This window comes from Sporothrix brasiliensis (assembly GCF_000820605.1).
Source record: "Sporothrix brasiliensis 5110 chromosome Unknown Cont17, whole genome shotgun sequence".
NCBI classification, from domain to species: Eukaryota; Fungi; Ascomycota; class Sordariomycetes; order Ophiostomatales; family Ophiostomataceae; genus Sporothrix; species Sporothrix brasiliensis.
Window position 1 is genome coordinate 4,134,053 of NW_024467136.1, and position 23,800 is coordinate 4,157,852.

The 23,800-nt window shown below is 61.1% G+C and overlaps 9 protein-coding genes across 9 annotated transcripts; 4 read left to right on the plus strand and 5 right to left on the minus strand.

Annotated features, from left to right (window-relative positions):
* Positions 1–1,102: 1,102 nt before the first annotated feature.
* Positions 1,103–5,196, plus strand: SPBR_02197 (kinesin family protein; the record flags this gene model as incomplete). Its single annotated transcript, XM_040760500.1, has 3 exons — positions 1,103–1,145; positions 1,214–1,253; positions 1,317–5,196. 3 exons carry the CDS (start codon positions 1,103–1,105, stop codon positions 5,194–5,196), a joined length of 3,963 nt encoding a protein of 1,320 aa, XP_040621174.1.
* A 401-nt stretch (positions 5,197–5,597) lies between these two features.
* SPBR_03062 (c2h2 finger domain containing protein) lies at positions 5,598–6,573 on the minus strand (the record flags this gene model as incomplete). Its single annotated transcript, XM_040761365.1, has 2 exons — positions 5,598–6,352; positions 6,408–6,573. The coding sequence occupies 2 exons, from the start codon at positions 6,571–6,573 to the stop codon at positions 5,598–5,600; spliced, it is 921 nt and encodes a 306-aa protein (XP_040621175.1).
* A 460-nt stretch (positions 6,574–7,033) lies between these two features.
* On the minus strand, positions 7,034–10,075 carry SPBR_02285 (carbohydrate esterase family 9 protein; the record flags this gene model as incomplete). Its single annotated transcript, XM_040760588.1, has 1 exon — positions 7,034–10,075. One exon carries the CDS (start codon positions 10,073–10,075, stop codon positions 7,034–7,036), a length of 3,042 nt encoding a protein of 1,013 aa, XP_040621176.1.
* Positions 10,076–10,729: 654 nt separating this feature from the next.
* Positions 10,730–11,016, minus strand: SPBR_03372 (uncharacterized protein; the record flags this gene model as incomplete). Its single annotated transcript, XM_040761674.1, has 2 exons — positions 10,730–10,908; positions 10,962–11,016. The coding sequence occupies 2 exons, from the start codon at positions 11,014–11,016 to the stop codon at positions 10,730–10,732; spliced, it is 234 nt and encodes a 77-aa protein (XP_040621177.1).
* Positions 11,017–11,479: 463 nt separating this feature from the next.
* On the plus strand, positions 11,480–13,924 carry SPBR_02391 (uncharacterized protein; the record flags this gene model as incomplete). The annotated part of the gene is made up of 1 exon (XM_040760694.1): positions 11,480–13,924. The coding sequence occupies one exon, from the start codon at positions 11,480–11,482 to the stop codon at positions 13,922–13,924; it is 2,445 nt and encodes an 814-aa protein (XP_040621178.1).
* A 331-nt stretch (positions 13,925–14,255) lies between these two features.
* On the minus strand, positions 14,256–15,452 carry SPBR_02922 (uncharacterized protein; the record flags this gene model as incomplete). The annotated part of the gene is made up of 2 exons (XM_040761225.1): positions 14,256–15,316; positions 15,404–15,452. The coding sequence occupies 2 exons, from the start codon at positions 15,450–15,452 to the stop codon at positions 14,256–14,258; spliced, it is 1,110 nt and encodes a 369-aa protein (XP_040621179.1).
* Positions 15,453–16,550: 1,098 nt separating this feature from the next.
* Positions 16,551–18,614, minus strand: SPBR_02488 (uncharacterized protein; the record flags this gene model as incomplete). The annotated part of the gene is made up of 3 exons (XM_040760791.1): positions 16,551–16,618; positions 16,749–17,712; positions 17,787–18,614. The coding sequence occupies 3 exons, from the start codon at positions 18,612–18,614 to the stop codon at positions 16,551–16,553; spliced, it is 1,860 nt and encodes a 619-aa protein (XP_040621180.1).
* Positions 18,615–19,585: 971 nt separating this feature from the next.
* On the plus strand, positions 19,586–20,292 carry SPBR_03225 (uncharacterized protein; the record flags this gene model as incomplete). Its single annotated transcript, XM_040761528.1, has 3 exons — positions 19,586–19,620; positions 19,714–20,070; positions 20,148–20,292. 3 exons carry the CDS (start codon positions 19,586–19,588, stop codon positions 20,290–20,292), a joined length of 537 nt encoding a protein of 178 aa, XP_040621181.1.
* Positions 20,293–21,367: 1,075 nt separating this feature from the next.
* SPBR_02783 (arsenite transporter, ACR3 family) lies at positions 21,368–22,816 on the plus strand (the record flags this gene model as incomplete). The annotated part of the gene is made up of 2 exons (XM_040761086.1): positions 21,368–21,638; positions 22,176–22,816. The coding sequence occupies 2 exons, from the start codon at positions 21,368–21,370 to the stop codon at positions 22,814–22,816; spliced, it is 912 nt and encodes a 303-aa protein (XP_040621182.1).
* Positions 22,817–23,800: the final 984 nt, after the last annotated feature.

Consider the following 23,800-nt stretch of genomic DNA (forward strand, 5'->3'; position numbering starts at 1 on the left):
TTGTGAGTGTAGAACATCCAGTGTCGTTTCTTGCGACATTTCATTGATGCTGAAAATTAAAAGGCATATTCTGTTCGTTGTGAGATTTGTCGTATTTTTATATTCTAATTTTTATTTTATTTCATTTTCACATATAATAAATTAAATTTACTAGAGAAAAACGGAAGAAAAACAGCATAAACAAACTTTCTTAAGCTACGTTGAATAAGTATTCACAGCAAATATCCTCTCGCTTGCCTTGAAAGAATCAAAAATGAACAGAAACCTTTCAATTCATCCTCAGCCGTCAACAATCTCATTCTCTATTTCAATTAAATACGTGCTTTCGTATACCTTTTCCGTCGATCATCAGTGGAGACGGAGGAAACGGCCATACGCTATGTCCCACCTAAAATACCCCATCTCTACTCAATAACAGCATGACTCTCCTTTGGCCGCTCAATGAAGAACGAGGGTCCCTTCAATTACCGTTTTGTTTTGACCGGCTCTCTTCAGACAAAGCAAGTTAAAGAGAGCACGAATACAGAAGTAGTACCTCTGCCATTCAAAGTGGTGAAACAATGGCCCCACAGTGTGCATGGGTTTTAGCAGGTGGAAAAGAGTGGGTCTCTGCCGGTCGTGGTTGCCCCGGCCAACACAGCGGAAACTGACGAAACTAAACAAACAGAAAACAGAAGGAGCAAAAGCTTGCATTGGATAGCTGCATACCCTCGCTTTGGGGGTCCACACGACACAATGGGCAAGCCTTCAGAGGCCTTTCCAGACGTCGAAACCGTTACGACGACTCGGATGCCCACGCACACATCGACCGTCGACCGCCACCACGTCATTGCGGCTTGTCTTACTCTCTGTTGTTGTGTCCTTGGATCGATCGTTCTTTTTCCTATTCTGTTTTCTTCATTCTTGTCAGCAATTCTTTCGACTTCGACTTCGACCTCTTTCAACTTTGACTTCGACTTCGATTTCGACTCTGACGACAACATCGACGACGGCCATCACGACGGCCAGCATCAACAACCCGTAGCCACTGGCCATTAACGACTCTTCGAACATCAACTCTTCGAACATCAAGTAAACAACGACCGCCACCGCAGCCGCCACTATGCTGCCCTCCGACCCGGGCGCGTCCTCGATTGTGGTCGCAGGTGAGCCCCTTTTCACCGTCGGATCATTCTTCCGTTGCATCGACCTCTACTGACACTCACGACTGCAGTCCGCGTACGGCCTTTCACAATCCGGGAAGCAGCCCAACTGTAGGTCTATCGACGACACGAGCCCGACCCCATGAGCCTCACTAACTCCCCCCCCCCTCCCAGAGCAAAAACCGACGATGGCACCCTCTTCCTCGGCGACGGCTCTCTCGCCGCCGCCCCTGCACCAAAGCTCAACCAAAAGGGCCTCCGGTCCGTCATCAAGGTCGTCGACGACCGCTGCCTCGTGTTCGACCCGCCCGAAGACAACCCCGTCCAGAAATTCTCGCGCTCGGTCGTGCCGGCCGCCGGCAAGCGCGTCAAGGACCAGGTCTTTGCCTTTGACCGCATCTTCGACGACAACGCCTCGCAGATGGACGTCTACGAGGGCACCACCAAGGGCCTGCTCGACAGCGTCCTCGACGGCTACAACGCCACCGTCTTCGCCTACGGCGCCACCGGCTGCGGCAAGACCCACACCATCACGGGCACGGCCCAGCAGCCCGGCATCATCTTCATGACGATGCAGGAGCTGTTTGAGAAGATCAGCGAGCGCAGCGACGACAAGGTCACGGAGCTGTCGCTGTCCTACCTCGAGATCTACAACGAGACCATCCGCGACCTGCTCGTCCCGGGCGGCAGCAAGCAGGGCCTGATGCTGCGCGAGGACACCAACCAGGCCGTCACCGTCGCCGGCCTCACCAGCCACCACCCGCGCGACGTCCAGGAGGTCATGGACATGATTGTCCAGGGCAACGAGTTCCGCACCGTGTCGCCCACCGAGGCCAACGCCGTCTCGTCGCGCTCGCACGCCGTGCTGCAGATCAACGTCGCCCAGCGCGACCGCAACGCCAGCGTCAGCGAGCCGCACACCATGGCCACGCTCAGCATCATCGACCTGGCCGGCAGCGAGCGCGCCAGCGCCACCAAGAACCGCGGCGAGCGCCTGCTCGAGGGCGCCAACATCAACAAGTCGCTGCTGGCCCTCGGCGGCTGCATCAACGCCCTCTGCGACCCGCGCAAGAAGAACCACGTGCCCTACCGCAACAGCAAGCTGACCCGCCTCCTCAAGTTCTCGCTCGGCGGCAACTGCAAGACCGTCATGATTGTCTGCGTCTCGCCCTCGAGCGCCCACTTTGACGAGACGCAAAACACCCTGCGCTACGCCAACCGCGCCAAGAACATCCAGACCAAGGTCACGCGCAACGTCTTCAACGTCAACCGCCACGTCAAGGACTTTCTCGTCAAGATCGACGAGCAGATGGCCCTCATCAACGAGCTCAAGGCCCAGCAAAAGGACGCCGAGCACGCCTTTGGCCTCAAGGTCCGCAAGCAGCTCGACAAGCGCGACCTGCTGGCCCGCGAGGGCGTGCAGCGCATCCGCGTCGCCTACGAGAACGCGCTGCCCGAGCGCCAGCAGAAGGTGTCGGACATGAAGAAGCTGCGCACCGTGGAGCGGCGCCTGGCGACGCTGGCCGCCTGGGCCGACGCCTTTGACCTGTTTGGCGAGCAGCCGTCTGGCGTTCCAGGCGACGCGGACGCCGACGCGGCGCCTGACCCGGCCGAGCTGCCACCCGCGCTCGCGGCCCTGCGCAAGACGGCCCGCGGCATCATGGCCGAGCTCGAGCACAGCCGCCACCACCTGCACCAGAAGATTGAGCGCAGCAACTGGGAGCGGCCCCTCGACTCGGCGCTGCAGCACAGCATGGCCCAGATGGCCGCGGCCGCCGTGGACAGCGTGGCCGCCGCCGACACCAGCGAGGCCATGGCGAGCCTGACGCGCGAGGCCGAGCTGCTCAAGGCCAACTTTGCCCGCGAGGCCTATATCGAGGTCCTCGAGCAGGAGAAGACCACCGGCAGCCAGACCGACAGGCTCATGCTGCAGACCCTGCTGTCGGCCCAGTTTGCCATGATGGCGTCGCTGGCCAGCACGCTGGCCATGCCGCGCGACCAGGCCGTCGCCCACGGCCAGCGCCTCGTGCGCAAGCTGCTCGACGCCGGCGTCGCAGCCACCTCGCAGATTGTCAAGCCCGACCCGTCGCTGTCGGCGAGCACGGCGGGCACTGCCTTCTCGGCCTCGACCTCGTCTTCCGGCCGCTTCTCGCTCGGCGGCATGGATCCGTTCCCTCCCTCCAAGCGCGGCACACCGCGCCGCACACGGTCGTCCATGATGGGCGGCGCTGCTGCGAGCCACCCGGCACCCGTGCGCTCGTCCCTCGGCCTGGCCGCGCAGCAGCACCTGGCAGCAGCCACGTCGCCGACGCGGTCCTCGCCACGCCGCCGCAAGGTGGTATCCGGCGCAGGACGCAAGAGCGTCTCCATGCCCAGCAAGAGGAAGTCGGCCGGCCACGCCGGCTCGATCGCCGGGTCGGCTCGTCGCGACAGCAACGCGTCGTCGAGCTCGTTCAAGCGTAGCGTGCGCTGGCGCGACGACGAGACCGAGGCGGGCACGCTGGCCGATTTCGAGAAGACGCCGCAGAAGTTGACGGCTGCGTCGTCGCCTGAGAACCCTGTGGCCATTGCTGTCGACGCGCTGTCTGCAGACGCTGAGGAACAGGAGCAGGCGGAGGGGAAGCCTGCTATGGAGGATACAAACTCGAAGTCGCAGCCGCTCCCCGAATCGGCGTGGTCGACCATGGAGACGGTGCCCGAGGCCGACGAGGAGACGCCGTCCCCGCTGGCCGCGCACCCCGCGCACGCCTCGCCCCCTTCGCCGGAGCTGCCGCCGCTCGCTTTGCCGTCGTACCTGAGCCGCACCGATCTTGTCGAGACGGACGAAGACGACGACAGCTCGCTAAATGCTCCGGACACGTCCATCCTGCCTGGTGCTGGCATGGCCGCCACGTCGTCGGCCGGCCCTGCCGCTACATCCAATCGTTTCCAGGCGGGTTTCCTGTCCAAGTCGCGGCCATCCTTGAGTGTGGGCGGAGGTGGAGGTGCGGGTTACAACTCGTCGGATGCCGAGCACCCCACACCGCCGTCGCTGTCTGCGTCGCTCAACGGTACTGGTGGCGGCGCCCGAAAGTCCACACCGCTGCGCAACATTTCTCTGCCTCGGGCCGCCAACCAGCAGCGGACACCGCCGTCGGCCACGCGCATCGCCAGCCTCAGCAGTCTGCACGGCAGCGGCAGCCCCAAGAGCCGTGCCGGCCTTGGCGGCATCACGTCCGTGTCTGGCGACAACGAAAACCAACCGCCGCCGTCGTCGTCGCTCACGTCGCACCCACCCACGCGTCTCCGTTCGCCGTCGCCGCGCCTCTCCCTGTCCGCCTCCAACTCGGACGCCGAGACCACGACGACGCTGCACGACCTGCCGTCGACCTTTGACACGAACAAGCTTCGCTCTGCTATCCACTCGGCGAAAAAGGCCAAGGCGGCTACCGCGGCGGCCGGTTCGGGAGGCGGCAGTGGTGGTGCCGGCAATGGCGGCGCCTTTTCCTCGTCGGTGCTGCTCGGCAGCGGGGGCAGCGGTGCGCGTCGGTTTAGTATCGGCGGCGCGCACCACCATGGCCACCACGGTCACCACCGTGCCTCAGCGTCCTACTCGGGTCCCCACACCCTGGCCAGCTCCACCAACGGCATCTCGCGGCAGCGCCGTCGCAGTGCGGAGCGCCGGCGGTCGCCGCCCATTGCCTGCTCGCCGCTGGTGAGTGACTCGTCTTCGAGCACAGGCGGTGGCCACCACCACTACCGCGACGGCGCCGTCAGCCGCGCCTTGACGCCGGGCCAAGCCCGTCGCATGAACATGGGCGGCAGTCTGCGACTGGACAGCGCGTCGGGCGGCGCCACCGGCTCGCCGCGTGAGCGTGAACGTGAGCATGAACGTGGTCGGGGCGAGGGCAAGACGGCTGGTGCAGCTACCGGCGGCATGCGCCGCGTGACTATCGGGACCGCGGCCATGGGCGGCCTTACCAATGGCCAAACCAATGGCCACAGCAGCAGCAGCAGCATCGGGGGCTCGGCCAGAAAGGATACGTCGTCGCGGCCCACTGTTGCGTGGCGGTGAATGAGCGGGAGAGCTGCCCGTGGCGCCATGTAATATTATGAGATTGTCTTGCGGTTTACTTTTTTTTCTGTTGCGCTGATTTTTTATACTCTTGGTTTGTCTTTTGTTGAGAATCAGCGGCGTTTCGTTTCCATACGAGCAAGCATGGGCTTATTGGCTCTTGGGAGTTTTCTGTCCTCCTTTTCCTTTCCTTCTTTTCTTTCTTCTTGTCCATACTTTCAAGGTGCCAGAGGTACCGTAATGAATTCTGACTTGAACGGTAACGAGCCACATGTGAAGGACGTTGAAGGAAATGTAGATGCCCGTAGATTTATGGCAGCCCGAACGCCGAAAGGTAAGAGTACAGATGAAATGGAACATACAACACACACAGACATGACAAACACCCTCCTCTCCTTTGCCTACACGGCCACCGCATACCGTGTCATCTGCGCCATCTTCTCCTCCAGACTAAAGTCGCCGTCCTGGTACACCATCCGCGTCGCCTTGTCCTTTTTGCTCGGCTTTTCCTTTTCCTTCTCTGCTGGCGCGGCTGCGGATGCCGGTGCCGGCGGTGCCTCGGCCGGCCGGATGCCCGCCTCGGCCATGCGGATCACACGGTCAATCTCGTCGGCCGACGGCGGTGGTACGGCGCCGCCCGACGCAGCGCCCGACACGAGATCGTCCAGGGTCGTCGCACCGCCGCCGTAGCCGCCTGCACCCGGCCGCTGCGGCAGTCCACCCGAATAGGCTGGCGGCGCTCCGCCCCCTGGCGGCACGACCTGTAGCTGTGGCTGTGTCGCCGCCGCTGCAGCTGCCGCCGCTTCGGCCTGCTCGGCGGCCGCTTTCCGCGCGCCCGCCTGCGCACGGTACGCCGCCAGGCGCGCCTTCAGCTCGTCGGCCGTCTCCATCTTGATCTTTTTGTGCGGCGCACCCTGCACACTGTTGCCCTCACCACCCATGCCCTGCCCCGGTGGCGGGTTCCCCGTGGCCGCCTGCCGGTCCGCGCGGTTCTTGTAAAAGTCGTCGGTGATTTGCTGGTGGTGCTGCTGCAGCGCGGCCTCGGGGATGCCCTCCATGCCAAAGATTTCGACATCAAGGCCCTCGCGGCCTTCCAAGGCGTTCTCCACCTGGCTCAGGGTCTCCTTGTGCACCTGGTTCATGTGCACCGAGAGGCCTAGTTACGTTAGCCGAATCACACAATACGTGGGCGGGGGACAAGAAAAACGCACCACCCGCCGTGTTGAGCCGCCGGCCGCAGCGCTCGCACTTGAAGTGCTTGGCCTTTTGATGCGAGATGAGCAGCTTCAAGTCCTCAAAGTCGCGCTCGCAGTAGTAGCACCAGGCGCGGTCGAGGAGCTCCTCGAGGTTGGGGTAGTTGCGGCGCTTCTTGCCCATTGTGGCGGTGGAAAGGGAGGGGGAAAGGGAGTGGAGGAAGGGGAGTAGGGCGTATGTTTTGTGATTCGTCGCAGGAGATGGCGAAACCAATTGTCGATCAAATGCGCTTGTTCGTCTGTTGTGGCGTTGCCGATGATGGAGATGGAGCTGTCCGTAATGGAGCTTTTGCTGAAGTTTTGGATCAAAGCAACGCGACGCCTGCTTTGCGAGCCTTGCTTCTGGCCGCCGATTGACGCTAGACAGAAAGTGGAGTTGCTGACATAAGAACGTACAGTGTTGGACATAATAACACTGTATTTTATACTGTGAATGTTGACATACTGCCATCACTCTCACGATGGCTTCTTTTATATTTCAAACGCTACATTGACTGAAAATACGGCTGTGATATATACGAGAGACTGGGAACAAATAGGAATTCAAGAGATGCAAAACAATCCAGACGTCATGGCGACGACGTCTACGCAAACACGGTAAGACGGCCTTGACCATTGCCGACAGCCTTGACCCGCGAGTTGATGGCCAATGGGTTGCCTTCGTGCACGACAAAATGCGGCGTCGTCGCCGCCTTCTTCTCGAGGCCCAGAAGCGAATCAAGGTTGGTCGACACCAGCGCCAGCGCGGCACGCTCCGACAGCCGGCCGCCGCCGTTGCGGTAGGCGATGCCGGCCAGCAGGCCCAGGTCGCGCACGACCCAGTCCTCTTCGAGGCCGATGCCCACGACGACGCCGGCGTCGACCAGGACGTCGACGGCGGTGCCGTTGGTCAGCGGGGCGCCCGTCAGCGCGCGGCGCTGGTCCCACTCGGCGGCGTAGGACTGGAGGGGCGCGAGGACGACGCCGACGTGGGCGTCGGCGAGGGCGTCGGCGAGCAGGTGGGACTCGGCGCCGCCGAGGACGGTGAGGCGGATGTGCGCGGTCGACGCGGCGGCCTCGACGTCCTTCTTGACGCGGAGGACGGCAGCAATGGCGTCGGCGCTGTGGACGGTGACGACGAGTGGGAGCGCGCCGGCGACGACCTGGCGCAGGAACGCCGCCTCGCTGTAGACGTCGACGTCGGCGCCGTCGGTCGCCGACGCATTCGCCTTGTTGTCGGCGACGGCCTTCAAGAGCTTGCCGCGCAGCGCGCCGACGGCCGACGCGATGGTGGGCGTGCTGCCGTGCTTCGCAGACAAGGACAGCGTGTAGTGCAGCGCGGCGTCGGCGGCAAAGACGGCACCGTCGTCGAGCGCGTGGGCGGCGCCCGTCAGGAACCCCGCGCTGGTGCCGTAGTGCGTAAAGCCGCCGCGGAACTTGGGCGCCGACACGGCGCGCGTGACGCCGTAGCGGTGGGCGACGCGCAGCTTGGTGCCGCCCAGCGCGAGGCCGTCGACGGCGCGGCTGAAGACGTCGCCGGCGGCGCCGTTGTCCGTGGCACTCTCCGCGTCAATCTCGTTGAGGCCCAGGAGGGCGCCAACGGCCGTGAAGGCGTGGGTCAGGTGGCCGTTCTCGAGCGCGACGAGGGCGGCCTTGTCCGTGTTCTGGGCAGCCGCCACCTGCGCCTCGCAGGCGCCGATGCACACAATCTCGCCCTTGGACACGGCGACGGCAAACGACGCGTGCGCCGACTGGACGGCCGCAACGGCGTCGTCGAGACCGTCGAGACCGTCGATCCAGACCTGGGTGACGCCGGTAAAGACGACGTCGCCCTCGACGTCGACGGGCTCGTCCGGGATGCGGGCGAGCTTCGTGTCGGGCACAATGGGCGTGCTCGCGGGCTTGGCGAGCTCCACAGGGTCGTCAAACTGCGCGTTGCCGTCGATCCACACCTGCACGGGCGCGGCACCGACGCTGAGCGGGTCGCTATCCCAGACGGCAATGTCGGCATCGAAGCCGGGCTTGATCTTGCCGATGCGGTCGCCGAGACCCAGCCGCTCGGCCGGCGCCGTGGTCACGGACGCCAGGGCGGCGTGGTACGGCAGGCCGTAGCGGTAGCCCTTGGCGGCCTCGAACAGGACGTGCTGCGCATTGAGGACGGGGTTGTCGCTGACGTAGACGGGCGTCAGGCCGTGGTCCCACAGGATCTTGCCGGCGTGCTCGGTGGCGACCTGCGACTCGGCCTTGTAGTACATGTTGTCGGCGAAGATGGCCGAGGCGGGCGGGCCGTATTTGTCGGCGCCCCAGGTGCGCTTGAGGACCTCGGGGACGAGGAAGGTCTGGTGGGCGTGGTGGAAGGCGCGGACGTTGAAGCGGAACTCGTTGGTGTAGCCGACAAAGGACTCGAGGTCGGGGACGGTGTAGCAGTGGGTGTTGACGTAGACCTGGCCGCGCAGCACGCCCGCCAGCGTCTCCCACTCGATGGCGCGGGGGAGGTACGATGTCAAGGAGCTGGCCCAGTGGGCGGCGGCGCCTCTCTTGGCGGCGGCCACGGCCGACTCGGCCGTCGCGCACCAGTCGTCTTGGGCCTGCACGTAGGCCGCGGCCTGCTCAAAGGCGTGCCGGAACTCCCAGGCCTCGCCCAGCCGGCTCGTGGGGCCGTGCTCGCCCACCTTGCCGTACACGCGCTTGGCGTTCTCGCCGCAGGCCATCTTGATGTACCGCAGCGCGGGCGCGTCGGGGGCCGCCAGCAGCGACGCGATGCTCAGCTCCGCGCGGCCGTCGTGGCGGCCGACGGCGTGCTTGATCACAAACGCCTCGCCGCCAATGTTGTTGGCCGACCCGGGCAGCACCAGCGACGTCGTGACGCCGCCCGACTTGATGACCTGGATCTGGTGGTCGAGCGGCTGGATGCCGTCCTTGGACCGGACGTACGGCGTAATGTCCGAGGACATCTCGTTGGAGTCCTCGTTGCCGCGCAGCGAGGGCAGCGAGCCGACGCCGGCGTGCGAGTGCATGTCGATGATGCCGGCCGTCAGCTGGCGGCCGTGGGCGTCCCACGTCACCAGTTTGGACGCTGCGGCCGGGCGCAGCGACGCCGCGTCAATGGACGCCTCGACGCGCTGGATCAGGCCGTTCTCGACGTAGACGTCGGCCGTGGCCCAGCCAAAGCCCTTGCCGGCGCGGATGTCCTCGTCGGACAGCGACAGCAGCAGTGCCGGGTCGGGCTCGCCCGTCCACACGGTGGCGTTGCGGATCAGCGTCGCGGGCTTGCCGTCGACATGGCGCGCATTGCGTTCGCGGCCGGCACCTCGTGCGCTCTGGGGCTCGCTCTTGAGGGCGGTGCACGTGGCCAGGTCGGCCTCCAGCTTGGCAACGGACAGCAGCGAGCCGTTCGCGCCCGTAGCCAGCGGCGGCGCACGGCTGGTGTGGCGCCAGTGCGCGTAGCCAACCAGGACGACGATGGCCAAGACGACGGCCGCACGGATGCGACGCACCCGGCGTCGCATTGTCCGGCGGTAGCCATGAAAGTGGTTGTTGTTATTGGTGCTGTAGTTGCTGCCTTTGCCGCCCAAGTCCCAGCGCGGCAGTCCCGGTTGGTCGACAGCCGTGTAGGGCGGGAGGAACCCGTCGTCTTTGGCGTCCATGTTGGCCGTTGTGTACGATGTACGATATACAGAGCATCAATACTCGGCGGTCTATTGACTGGATCAGGATGGAGGAGGAGGAGAAGGAGGGGAGGAGAAGGGGGGAGGAGAAGGGGGGAGGAGAAGGAGGGGAGCAGAGTGGCCGACCAAGGAATAGGAAGGCGGGAGACGGAGAAGGGTAGACCGGGCAGGCAGGCTGGTCGATCACGCAAGAGGCTGTCCATTGAATCTATTTGAGATGGACCCACTTTTTATCTACAAGCTGTATTCTGTAATTCGACAACCCCTTCTTACCTCCGTGCCGCCCTGACGACACTACTCAACATCCGGCTCCGATGAGAAGCAGGCGAGGCTGAAAAGCGAGCAGAATTTCCAGAGGTTGCCATGTCAAGCCCGACTCGCCCGATTGGGTGAGCGGGACGTCGGGCCAGAGCCGTGAGAACCAGAGCCGTCAGAACGGCGAGGTTCTGCTGCTCGACCAGACCAAAGACAGGGGCGCTTCGACCTGCAACCTTACCTGTTCCTTTCTGCATACAGACCTACTTGGCCCTGTCAGAGGCCCTCTGATAAAAGCATCATGTGCGCTCAATACATTAACGAACGGACGTGTCCGTCATGAGGTGCAAGACATTGTATGCGACAAGGGAAGACCTGTCAGGCTGCTCGGCGTGCCCGGATTTCGGCCTCAAAGGAGAATGTCGGACCCGTCCAGAGCGGCGACCGTTTCTCGGGTGGGATTTCGCGGCCAACGGGCCCGGACCGTCCGACGTTGTTGACAATCAAGGTTCCATCTGATTGCTGCAGGAGGTTCCCCGGGAGGAAGCCATTATGACCTATGAACTATGAGCAATGCCCATGCTGTGTATCTTGGTCATCGGATCCTTACTGTCGCCCAAACGGTCTCTCAAGGCCTTCGGTTCCATCTTGAAAAGTCGCTCCATCGTAGAACCCGACATGCGATGCATCCTCCACCCCATCGAACCCACAAGTATTAGTTATTTATACTGCCATTTGTTAGTAGCTCGGAGCGTAATGTCAAACAAAGATACTCAGGATCCTCAGGGCACTCAGGGTTGGCTGAAGAACGAGTGATGCACGGTGAAAGTAAAAAAAAAAAAAAAAAAAAAAAAAAGCCATGTGTGATCTCGTCATTTCGTACAGAATACATTCGTATTTTTCGTAGATGGCGGGCCAATGAATAGCCTTGTGAATTGGCTCGGGCTGCTGGCGTGCTCCAGGGTCCAGCGGCTAGGCGGTGTGCCAAGGCAGAATACTTACCTGGCTGGCCTGCAGGGCAACGGCTTAACGTAAACAATACGTTGATCAAAACGTAACGTGTAAATGGCCAAAACCGACGGCATCGATATCTTTGCATGCCCATGCAACCTCTCTCATCGCGTCACTATGGACCAGGACGTGATTCAGAAACTCCAGGAAGAACTGGCCCGCGCAAAAGCGGAAACCGAACAACAGAGACAACGCGCCGACGAGGAGGCGGCCGCTCGACTGGCCGAAAAACGGCGCGCCGACGAGGAGGCGGCAAAGAACAACGACAGGGTGTATTTCGAATACCTACAAAACGTCGAGACGAAAATCGCCCCGATCCTCACCGTCGAGACGGACCGGAAGCAGGCGGCGGCAGGGCAGGCTGCAAAGGTCGGCGGCAAAGTGTATCCGCGGGGGCTGCGGCGTTGGGTGGACTTCCCCCAGCAACACCGCCAGCAGTTTGACGACCTCGCGACTCTGTTCGGCGACCAACGCCTGTTTCCTTCCTACAACGACTCCGTGTCGGTCGCGAGGAATCTCTCCCCGGTCAAGCGCAGAGACGAGCAAGACGTCCGGCCTTTTGTCCGGGCCTGCCTCGAGGTGCCGGCGATGCGCGTCGTCAATGCATTCCTCCAGCGGACCACCGATCCACGCTACGCCGGGCTCACGTTCCGCTTCGGCAACAACGCCTACGGCACGGCCGCGCGGCAGATGAAGCTCGACAATGCCAGCAGTGCCCTCAGCGGCGGCAGCAGCCGCGACGACAGCAGCCACGGCCGCTTGTCGTCCCGGAAGCGCAAGTTTGACAACGTCTCGTCGCTGGCCCCGGACCGGTGGGGGCTGCGCATCCGCGCAGACGGGCCCGACAACGACGACGACGACGACGACAACGAATTCTCTGAGAGCATCCTTCCCGGCGAGTACAAGGCCGTGCACAAGGTGCGCGGCCACGACTTCCGCAACATCTTGGGAAATAGCGACGCGCCGCCGGCCGAGTCGCTCATCGACGATTGCGCGCAGCAGAGTGGTGGCGGCGACGGCGGAAGCGGCGGCGGCGGCGGCGGCGGCGTCGATGTCGATCCGCAGCAGCACCACGTCCCCGCCGCCGACGCGAATCCGGCGTCGAAGAAGCGTCGGCAGGACGAGATGACCATCGCCCAGGTCCTGTGTCAGGCATACCACTATATGATCGTCTGTGGAACCGTCTACAGCTATGTGACCTCGGGCGAAGGCACCGTGTTCCTGATGGTCGCGCCCGAGAGCGCCGACACCCTCCTTTACCACTGCGTCGACCACGCGGCGTCGGCGGCGCCCATCACCCAGCCAGAGAACGACCTGGTGCGTGTGCCCGCGGCCCAGATGGCCACTCTTATTCTGAAGGCACTGGTCGCCGGCTTGCAGCCGACGGCGACGACGACGGCTTTGCTCCAGGACCTCCCGCGGTGGCCAAATCCACAAGCGAAGGTGCGTAGTAGCCTCGACGCCCCCGGTAGGCGACCAGGAAGATCGCCGAGGGGGGGCGACGACGACGACGACAACGACGACGACGGCGACGACGACGATAATACTATGCACGGTGACAAGGGTGACCCTGGCGGAATGCTGCTACCGCTAGCGCCGTCGTCGATCCGTGGTGGTGGTGGTGCTACGCAACCTCGTCGGCATAGCGCCGACACATCGTCCCGGCCCTTTGATCCTCTTGAGCCTCCCCGGCGTGAATACTGCACGCAGGCGTGCCTCCTTGGACTCTGCCGCGGCGGTCCGCTGGACCCGGCCTGTCCGAACACGCCGGAACACGCGCGCGGGGCGCAGCAGACCATCGGGGCAGACGGCCAGCCATGCCACGCCATCTCGACGGCTGATCTCTGTGCCATGCTGCTCGACCAATTGACGCGCAGTCTCAGTGCAGGCGTCGAGTGCCTGATGAAGTACGGACTCTTCGGCACCATCGGCACGCTCTTCAAAGTCACGCTCTGCACGTACGGGTACACGTTCGTGGCAAAGGGGGTGCAGGACGCCGACGAGCAAGCCCTGAAAGACGAAGCGGCCCTCTACGCCAACCCGGCCACGCTACCCCTCCGGGGCGTGTTGATGCCGGTGTACCTCGGCTACATGGAACTAGAGGAGTGGCCGTACATTTTGCCGTCGGGCGCGTGCATCTGGCACATGATGCTCCTGTCGTGGGCGGGCGTGTCGTTGGCCAAGCGGGTCCCCGACAGTGTGGCCGACGTGGAACAGGCCATTGACGACATGCAGTGCGAGCTGTACCGCCACGGCATCTACTACTGCGACGTGCACGACGCGAACCTGGCCTGGAACAAGGAGCTAGGGCGGGTGATGGCCCTGGACTTTGACCGGGCCTTTATCATGGACGAGGAGGACTACGCCGAGTCGCCACCACGAGCAACGGCGGCGGCCAGAATACAGGCTGACGCGCATGAGACAAACAGCCTCGCACTCAGCAAGTTGGCAGCCGTTGCACCGGATTCTCGTAAAGCGGACAAGAGAAAGCGTGAGGACATCGACCAGGACGGGGTGAACGAGAAGCGGACGCGGACGCGGACGCGGACGGGCGTGCTTTAAGACAGTGCATGGAGAGATCAGTACTTTGTATTGGTTGACACGGGAAAGCGCCATGAATGACAGCAGCTGTTGGTGGAGGCTACTCTTTACGTAGTGGCCGATGACGATATCTTTACTTTGTCGTCAGTAGCAGCGTTGGTCGGACGTCGGCACATTTTACACCGCTGGCAAGGCATATCGCAACGGGCCTGACGTATTGGGTCATATCGGTGGTAAATGTGGAATTGTACGTCTATTCAGTGTTTTCTAAAATAATTCGCATACCCAACCAGTTGCTCTTTTTTTTTTATATATATCCATGTAAACTGCCGCCAGTGCGCGCCCCCTCTGCCTATGCAATCGTCTTGGGCTCGCCGCCCGCGGCGCCCGTCTCGAACATGGCCTCCAGCAGCCGCAAATCCTCCAGCGCCTCGACCGGCGACTGCCGCGCGTCGACTGTGTTCTGCCCGGCGGCAATGCTCGCCGCAAACGCCGCAAACTCGGCCTTGACGCCGGTGGCCTCGTCGGCGGGGAACGACGGGTTCGTCTCGCTGCAGTCCAGCACGGTCTCGTGCGGCTTGAACGGGTCGGCGGCGTTGCGCGTGGTGACGGTCACGCTCTTCATGCGCCACGTCACCATGCCCTCGGTGGTGGTGACGGCAATGTCGAGCGGCGGGCCGAACTCGGTGCCAAAGGACATGGTCACGACGCCGCTGGCGCCGCCCTGGGTGAAGGCAATGGCGCGCAGGGTGTCGGCGGGCGGCAGGATCTCGAGCAGCTGGGCCATGGTGCCGGCCACCTTGGTGATTTTGTTGTTGTTGTTGGTGTTGCCGCCCGGGGCCGCGCGCAGCAGCGACCGCAGCGCCGCCACATAGTGGACGCCGCCGTCCAGCAGGAACCCACCGGGGTGCGTCGGGTTCTTGCGCCAGGCCGTGTTGAAGTAGTTGCCGTCGGTGCGCACAAACTTGTTGGACACGAGGCTGAAGGACACGAGGTCGCCGCCCAGCGCGCGCAGCTTGGCTTCGGCTAGCTGCAGGGACTGCATGTAGCGGTAGTTTTCGGCGACGGCCCAGATGGGCTTGCGGGGCAGCGCATCGTAGTCGGCAATCAGCGCCTGCGCATGGGCCACCGTGTCGGCCACGGGCTTCTCGCTGATGACGTGCTTGCCGGCGGCCAGCGCCGCACGGATGGCCTGCGGCTGCAGGTTGATGGGCATGCACACCGACACGGCGGCGACGTCGCTGCGGGCCAGCAGGTCGGCCAGGCCGCGACCGGCAGCGGCGGGCTCGTCCCAGTAGACGTCGAGGCCGGGCACACCGGCCTTGCTGGCAAAGGCCTCGGCGGAGGCCTGGGAACGGGAGTAGACGGCCTTGAGGGCAAGCAGGTCGGAGGCCTTAATGGCAGGGAGGTGCTCTGGGAGGAGGGAAATTGGGATGTTAGCTGGAACGGCAGACGGAGCTGGGAGCATAAGTCGGCCAGTCGGCCTGCCTCGCTACTCACGCGCTTGGGCAAAGATGCCCGCACCAAGCAGGGCGATTCCAATGGACATGGTTGGCGGGGGTGGTTGGGGACAGTGGTAGGTGGAGCTGGATGGAGGAATTTGGAGGGGCTCGATCGAGACAGGAAGAGGTCAATCGAGGCAGCAGCTCCTCGTACGGGACGAACGGCTTGAGAACTGTCGGCCTGTCGTTGTTGCAGTCTGGTGTTGGCTGGATATGTCGTGTCTTTCGAGCTTCGAAGACGGGGAGACGAACTGCACTTATACGTGTCGACGAGGAATGTGCAGTAGAGGTGGGGGCCGCGGCAGCTGTTTGCTCGGGCGAGCTAAGTCGCAGCTTGGCAAGCGCCGATTCAGAGTTTCAGCGAGAGTGTGTCACGACCGTGACCAGAGGACACGTCGAGCTTGGACGTACATCGACAGCTGCGATTTAGCTAGCCTAGCACGATGCGAGAATTTCTTCTGGCTGTATATATGCTGAAGGCTTTTGTCACCACTTCTTTTTCCTTTTTCTTTTCTTTTTTACTTTCGGTCCCTCGACGTCACTCGATGTGAAGTGGGGTCTGCTGTAAAGATCCACTGCGGAAGTACCGCTTCTAATTGGCGCAGGCGCGGTATGACAAGGCTTTACGACGCACTTTGTTGTTTGGGACGAACATCACTTGACAGATACGGTCGTAGTTTTTGCTTCTTGCTCATTGTGTACGTCGCGCCTTCTACATTGGTTTTCACTTTCAACACGGAACGGCGCGACTCCCTAGAGTTGCGGTCGGCCTGATAAAGAAGGTGCAAGCGGCGCATAAACCGACCCTGTGGACCATCAAAATCTCCGTACCTTGTGTTGCCAGATACACAGATGCCATGACGGGACCCAGTGATTGAACTCTCCAAAACAACCAGGCAGTGTCGTCGGCTGAGAGATGTGCAGGGGACGGTGCGGGATCCAGTCAGTGAGCCAAGACCTAGACCATTTTGCGGAGTGCCTGTTTCGCGATCCAGTTCTCCAGTTTTCATCCTTTGTCGTTTCTTCTCATCTTCTGTACCCTTTTCTGCTTCTTAGCCTCGCCTGCCCCATCTTTCCTTCTCGTTCGAACTCTCGTGGAATTTCATGGCACTGAAGCGGTGGGCCATATACGTTTTCCATCGGTTTTATTTCAGACTACCGAGGATTGAAAGCGCCTCTTGGTCTCCACCGGCGACGCCAAACGCCGCTCGACCTTGCCGTGGCGCACTTAACGGTGTTAAGCTTTTGGGATGTTCTGGGCTGTCTCCACCGACATTGCGAACATCGCCACCGACGATGTCACTGCTAGCATGAACAGGACACGATGGCTCATTTTGACGTACGGGGCAGCGTGCGGCCGATGGCCCGGCACCAGGCTTCAAACTTCCACTTTTCAATCATTTTGTCCTCGGCGCCATCGCCCTTGCCACCACCATTGCCATCACCACGGACGTCACCGTCTTGACCCCAAATGTCCTTGGTCTCCAGGACGCCGCGGACGATCCAGGTGTTTTGCGAGACAAACGACGTCTTGAGCACATCCCCGAGGCCCGAGCCCACGCCGGAGCTCTTGTTGGCGGCGGCGGCGGCAGCCCCTGCGTCGAGCTGCATCACGCGGGCGGCCAGGTACTGGCACTCTGTCTCGAGGGCCCGGAAGCGTGCGGGCGCCATGGCGACCAGCAGGCGCGACTTGAGGATGCGGCAGACGATGTTGGTGCCCCAGAGCGAGAGCTGCGTGACGCGGTCGAGGCGGCAGTGCGCACGCTTGTCGTCTGCGTTTCTTCGCTCGCCTGTGCTGCCCCTTGTCCCCGTCGTCAGCCGCGTAAACACGATGCCGTAGACGTCGTCGGCCTCGAAATCGTCGTCGCAGATGGCCGGATGGCGCATGGCGCGGTCCATCCAGCCGACGAGGCTGGCGCGGTCCGCCAGGAGGTGGGCAATGATGGCGTCCCGCGCGCGCGGGTCGGGCGCGCGTAGTGCGGGCGCCGCCATGACCAAGTCGGTGACCGTCTTGAACTTGGCCGGCCCTGTGACGATGTGGCTCCACATGGCCAGCGACAGGTCCTGGACGGGCGTCAGGGCCGGGTCGTCGAGGATGGCGGATCGCAGCAGGGCCATCCAGGCGTCCTCGGCGAGAAAGCAGGCCTTGTTGCCCAAGAAGGCGTCCATGACAATGGTGCCAATGTGCGCCATGAAGAGGGCGGTGCCGGGCTCGGAGGCACGGAAGCGGTGGGCGCCGCGGAGACGGATGAGCTGGGCGGCGCCGCCGGCATGGTGCATCCAGGACGGGACGTTTTCGTCGAGGAGCTGCAGGCGCCGCGCAGGGGCCGCGTCAGTGCTTACTCTAGAAGAACAAGAGAGATACAAAGGCTGGGACGTACCTCAAAAACAGCCAACAACTGCGTCGCGCACAGGGTCTCCTCTGTCAGACGCTGCCGCTCGTCCGCGAGCGCGAGCTGCACGGCCCGCAGTGCCTTTTGGTACAGGACCAGCGTGGCATCCCGGGCCAGCGCCGTGCTCGGCGTGCCATGGGCCCGCAGCGCGACCAGCCGCAGCTGGGCCAGCACGGCGTCGGTGGCAAAGCGCAGGGCGGGGACGTGGCCGTGGCGGCTGGTAATGTAGTGGGCGAGTTTGGGGTTGCCGAGGTCGAGGGGGGGCAAGGCGGGTGACGACTGCGCACGGCGAGTCGGTCCGGCGCGGGCCAGATCGAGCTGGAAGGACGACAATTTGCCAATGCCGAGGCGCAGGCCGGTGAGCGGCACGAGATTCAAGAGGAGCGTAAACTTTTCGGTCGCGGCACTGTCGGGGAACGAAATGGACGTGGGGACGCCATAGGGTGGTCTGGACGACGAGGCGGCGGAGTAACAAAAGACCGGAAAGGCCATATTATGTTGTCCAGACTGTCCAGACTGCGCAGATTGTGCAGATGGTCGTGTTCGTGGAGGCCGCTTGGCCGTTGGATTGGCTTTTGGTCTTGGCTTGGGCTTGTGTGTGGGTGTGATTTCCGCAATGTCTTTGAGTTTCCCCGACGGAGACGCCCATCCCTCGTCAACAAAAACGGGCACCTGCCGCTGGTTCGCCTTGCCATAGTTGCCGCGCGTGCGTCGGTCGATGGCCACGTCGTGCATGGCCTGGCGGCGGATCATCGTACGCACGCCCTTGTCTTCGGGGAGCGAAGGGCCGTCGTAGTTGACAAACTGGAAGGCCATCTTGAGCGGACCGACGGGGAAACAGCGGACAAAAACAAGAAAAGAAACGATCAGAGCGAGTACCAAAAGGATGAGGTAATCGGTGATCGCAGGTGGTCCTACCAGCAACCCTTCTGGGCAGGTGGACGGCGATCTACTCGATATAAGAGGCCGCCGGCCTCCGTCGGGGCATCTGGATGCGGAGATGGTTCAGTTCAAGTGCAAGAGGCGGAAAACTGCGAAGTGGACAGCTTCGGTTTGCAAGGTTGCATTCTGCAAGTCAGCAAGCTACCTAGTTATCCCGGCACCCGTCCAAAAAGCGGCGTCGTGTACGACGCAGAGGCCTGACAAAGTATGCCGTATAGGACTCAAAGGTCGACAAGGTCTGGATGTGTTGCATCGGTCGCCGTCAAAGGGTATTAGTCAACCAAAGGTAGCGCGCGTTCATCGGACAAAAGCAAACACCAGAAGCCGGGGACCAAAGGCCGGGGTACCATTGCCTGAAAAGGGAATAGCGCGGCTGTCTTATCAAACTGCCGCGGTTGCATTCAAGCTACGTCCCGATTGGGGCAATGGTCTCGGACAAAGACAGACTGCTCCAAGTACGTAATATACCAGCTGTCATAGCAGGTAGACTGTGTCGAATAACTAATCGAGCCGTTGCGAGGCAGCCTCAACTTCATGATTTCGGCGAGGACAACAGCCTGAAGCTGAAGAATGTTGTCGAATTGTTGACTGCATAGGCGTTTGTAAGAAAGACAATGTTGCTCCGAGATGGCTGTCGCCTGCGCGAACAAAAAGCGTACGAAAGGAGACGACAGTTCCATGTATAAAAGAGTCCGTTGTCAGTCCGTAACATCTTCTTTGCTCTCCACTACCTCTTCTCATCTTCATGCAATCTCAGTCTCTTTGACAGTTTCAACCATAGAACCTCATATTCTCACCTCACACCTTTTACCTTACTCCACCACATCACCACCGCCGCCGCGACTATGCCTCATATCGCAGACTTTCTCGAAAGAAACAAGTACGTCCTAGCATGAGGCGGGTCCTGCCTGGCTTGGACCATTCCCCTCCCACTGTACCGTCGTGCTAACCATCCCCTCCCCTCCCCCTCCAGGGCCGTCGAGCACAAGCCGCTGCCGTACATTGCTGACCTCAAGGCCGCCGGCTCGCCCGGCCCCCGAACCATCATCGTGAGCTGCCTCGACCCCCGCTGCATCCCCGAGGCCTTCTTCAACCTGCACGCCGGCGAGGCCCTCGTGCACCGCAATGCCGGCGGCAACGTCCGCACGGCCCTGCGCGACATTGTCACGCTCGACTCGCTGTTTGGCCTCGACGAGATCTGCATTGTGCACCACACGGACTGCGGCACGACGCACACCACGGACGACCAGGTGCGGGCGCATGTGAAGAAGACGGCCGACCCAGCCAGCTGGCCCGATGTGGACAAGCTGGACATTTGGGCCATCACAGAGTGGGTGCTACCCCCTCCCTCGTCCCATATCCCACGCCATTCCTATCAAGATAGAAGAGGCACGCTAACTCCCCCAGCATTGAGGAAAGCGTCAAGGGCGACCTCGAGTGGGTGCGCACGACGCCGTTGATTCGCGACGCGCTCAAAAAGGGAACGCAGGGCTTTGTCTTTGACATCAAGACGGGCGCCGTGACCAAGGTCGAGCCGAAGACGGCGTTTTAAGAGGATACAGGAGGGTGCAGGAGGGTGCAGGAGGATACAGACGAGCACCGCTCGGTTCTTCCACTCTAATAGCTGTCACGAAATAGACACAACATCCCATGACGCAAATATGCCAGTCTATAGAACGCACAAATATAACAAAAAAAAACGTACAGCAGCGGGTATTCGCTGGTCGTCACCGACCCAACTACTAATCCGCCGATTACTGGTTTGACGAGGGGAGAGCGGACGGGATCCCGTATTCCCCAGTATCTGTGGCCGTACGTGAGAGAAGAGGGTGTCAAGTGCGATTATAAGGAGCGTTTGGAAAACATCACCACGACATAAAAAACCAATATGCGTTCATCAAGTCCGGATGACGTCGTAGTGATAGTCACGTGATCCGACGTGAATTCGAACGTCGTGTCCTCCACGCCTAAAACAAACGTCGTAGTGTATTCGACCCTCGTATTATTTCCTTGAACAAGTACAAGGTTGATATGGTAGGCCACAAGCTCTGGGCCGGAAGGTTGACGGAGCCACGAATCGTTCCGCCCTGCATCTGATTCGTCCGCATCGCTCATAATTTACAAAAGTCGACATCAGCGCACCTCGTGGTCGTTCCGCCGCAGATCAACAAGGACGAGATCCAGGCCACTGTTTGTCTTCGGGTGATTGAACAGGCTCAGGACCTCTTTGCGAGAAATGGACCGGGCCGCTGTCTTCAGTGGCGGGTAAGCATCGTACCATGCTGAGCTTGGCTGTGTGGCTGACCTATACGTTTGTCACTAACACACGCTGCTGGTCACTCCCGACTCTTCATTGGCTACAGAAAAAGCGAACCCATTAACACCACCACCCCGACTTGTGCAATGTCTGTGTCTTGGGTTTTGCTTACCATGAAATTTGTTTGCCCCTGTTTTTCCGCCCAATTACTCTTGTCGTTTTTAGGCCAATCTAAGGAGGCCCGCCAATCTGTTTATTTGTATTATAAAAGGAAGGTCGTTCCCGTATCGTCGACTTTCTCAAATGTCCTAGAAAAGCAGTCGTCCAATTTCTCCGTGCAGGTTGTGATGCAATCAAATCCGTACAACAGATGGCGGCAGCACCGGTTACACCAGCGCCCAGCGTCCACATCGACAGTGATGTGGTCGCCCAACACGACCCCGAGAGCCAACATCGCCCGAGAGAGAAGAAGGCCGGCTCGGACAAGGTTTCGGCCTTCCAGTCTCTCGGATGGCTCGACCGATTTCTGGCCGTCTGGATCCTGCTCGCCATGATTATCGGCGTGCTCTTGGGCAACTTCGTCCCTCAGACGGGGCCGGCTCTGCAAAAGGGCACATTCGTGGGAGTGTCGATTCCGATAGGTGCGTCTCGAGCCCGTTTCCTATGCATCCATTCTGTCAGAGTTCATGCGTCTTCTTGATGCTCTCTTTGTGCATGCTTAGAACGACTAATGGAATACAATGGCATAGCAATCGGTCTCCTTATTATGATGTACCCCATCCTCTGCAAAGTTCGCTATGAGTCCTTGCACGACATCGTTTCGCAGCGGGGCGTGTGCGCGCAGATTGCCTTCAGTGTCTTTGTAAACTGGATCGTGGCGCCGTTTTTAATGGTATGCTTGTTGAAGCCCTTCTGCCCTTTTTGCCCGCCTTTTTTTCCCCTTCTCTTCGAACACCTAGTGAACCCACGGCTAATATTTCTCGTCTGAATTCAAGCTTGCTCTAGCATGGGCTTTCCTCCCCGATAAGAGTGATTTGCGTACAGGTTTGATACTGGTCGGTCTCGGACGGTGTATTGCCATGGTGAGCATCTCCCTGCGTCGTGAATCGACGTTCGACAAAGCCAATCGCGCATGTGCTAAATAGTCTTCTTTGCCACAAAGGTGCTTATCTGGACAGGCCTGGCAGGGGGCGACAGCGAATACTGCGCCATTCTTGTCGCCATCAACTCGATCCTGCAGATGGTTCTCTTCGCTCCGATGACGATTTTCTTGATCCGCGTCATCAGCCACGACAGCAGCGTGCAGAGTGTCTCCTATTCGGTCGTGGCCGCCAGCGTCGCCGTCTTCCTCGGCATCCCTCTTGGCGCGGCCATTGTGACACGCTTTGCCCTCCGCGCAATCGCCGGCCCGGACTGGTTTGAACGGCGTTTTCTCCGGTTTGCTTCGCCATGGTCGCTGATCGGGCTGCTGTACACGATCCTCGTCCTGTTCGCGTCGCAGGGCCACGCTGTCGTGCACCAGATCGTCAGCGTGGTGCGCGTGGCCACGCCGCTGGTCGTGTACTTTGGCCTGATCTTTTCCCTGACCTTGTGGGCCGCGTATCGCCTTGGCTTCGGCTATGCCCTGGCGGCAACGCAGAGCTTCACGGCCGCGAGCAACAATTTCGAGCTGGCCATTGCGGTCGCCGTGGCGACGTTTGGCCCAGACAGCGACCAGGCACTCGCGGCCACGGTGGGCCCACTGATCGAGGTGCCTGTGCTGCTGGGCCTGGTGTACTTGGTTCGATGGGTTGGAAACAAGTGGAACTGGAAGACGTGAGATAACTTTGTCAAGTTCACGATACAATTATGCCATATAGCACCTTGTTCATAGACGCACACCACTGCCGGCAACGGAACCACCCTCTCTCGGAATCCAAACTCAGATATTCTTGTCTATTAACTCAAGGATCTTGACATTCCTCACCAAGCATCTGTTTGTTGCAGAGCAACCCAAGGCAGGATACACGAGAGTTTGGTCGCCATGGCCCTGCACATCGGCGACGATGGACGCTGCAAGCTCGCATGGCGTCTCCATGCTCGAGGCTGCCGTGCGAGACACATTCGCCGCATGGAGATGCGCATACGTCTGCGGATGCAGCTCTGATTCGCCGCCAGACGCGGTCGCAGGTCCGTCATTTTCATAGCCGAAAGACAGACCCTTGTCAAAGTCCATTGCGTCCCATTCGTCCCGGCCGAGAAGACCGACGCTGCGATCGCTGCGTATGGCTGCCGAGCTTGAGATGGCCTGTGTCGATGTGGGCGACACGGCACCTGTGTGTGCCGGCGAGCGCGGCGATTCTGGAGAGGCCTGCGTCTCCGCACGCTGCCATGCGTGCTGCTGGTCCTTGTTCGTCGGGGACGACCAGCTAGCGACATTATAGGAGCTACGGTGAAGATCTGCGCTCTGGGCTTGGCTGTGTTGATCATCACGGTCCTCGCCGTCGTGGCGTAGGTGTTGTTCGATCTCATCACCCGCGACTCCGTACCGGGCAAGGAGGGACCGTAGACGCCGGTTCTCTTCAATTACAGCGCGCGCGGCATTTTGCATGTGAATGCTAGCCTGCACACCACGCCGTTCGTAATCTTGCAACCGCCGCTGCAAATCCTGGAGAAGTTCCTTCTGGCGAGCCCGACATCGCCGCTGGTTGTCGCGAATATGGATCTTGACCGTAGGGGTTATGTTCTATGTCGTCCATGATGAGACATTTGAACGACGCGGTAAACGAACGAAGCAAGTTGGCATGGCTTACCTTTCGGGGCA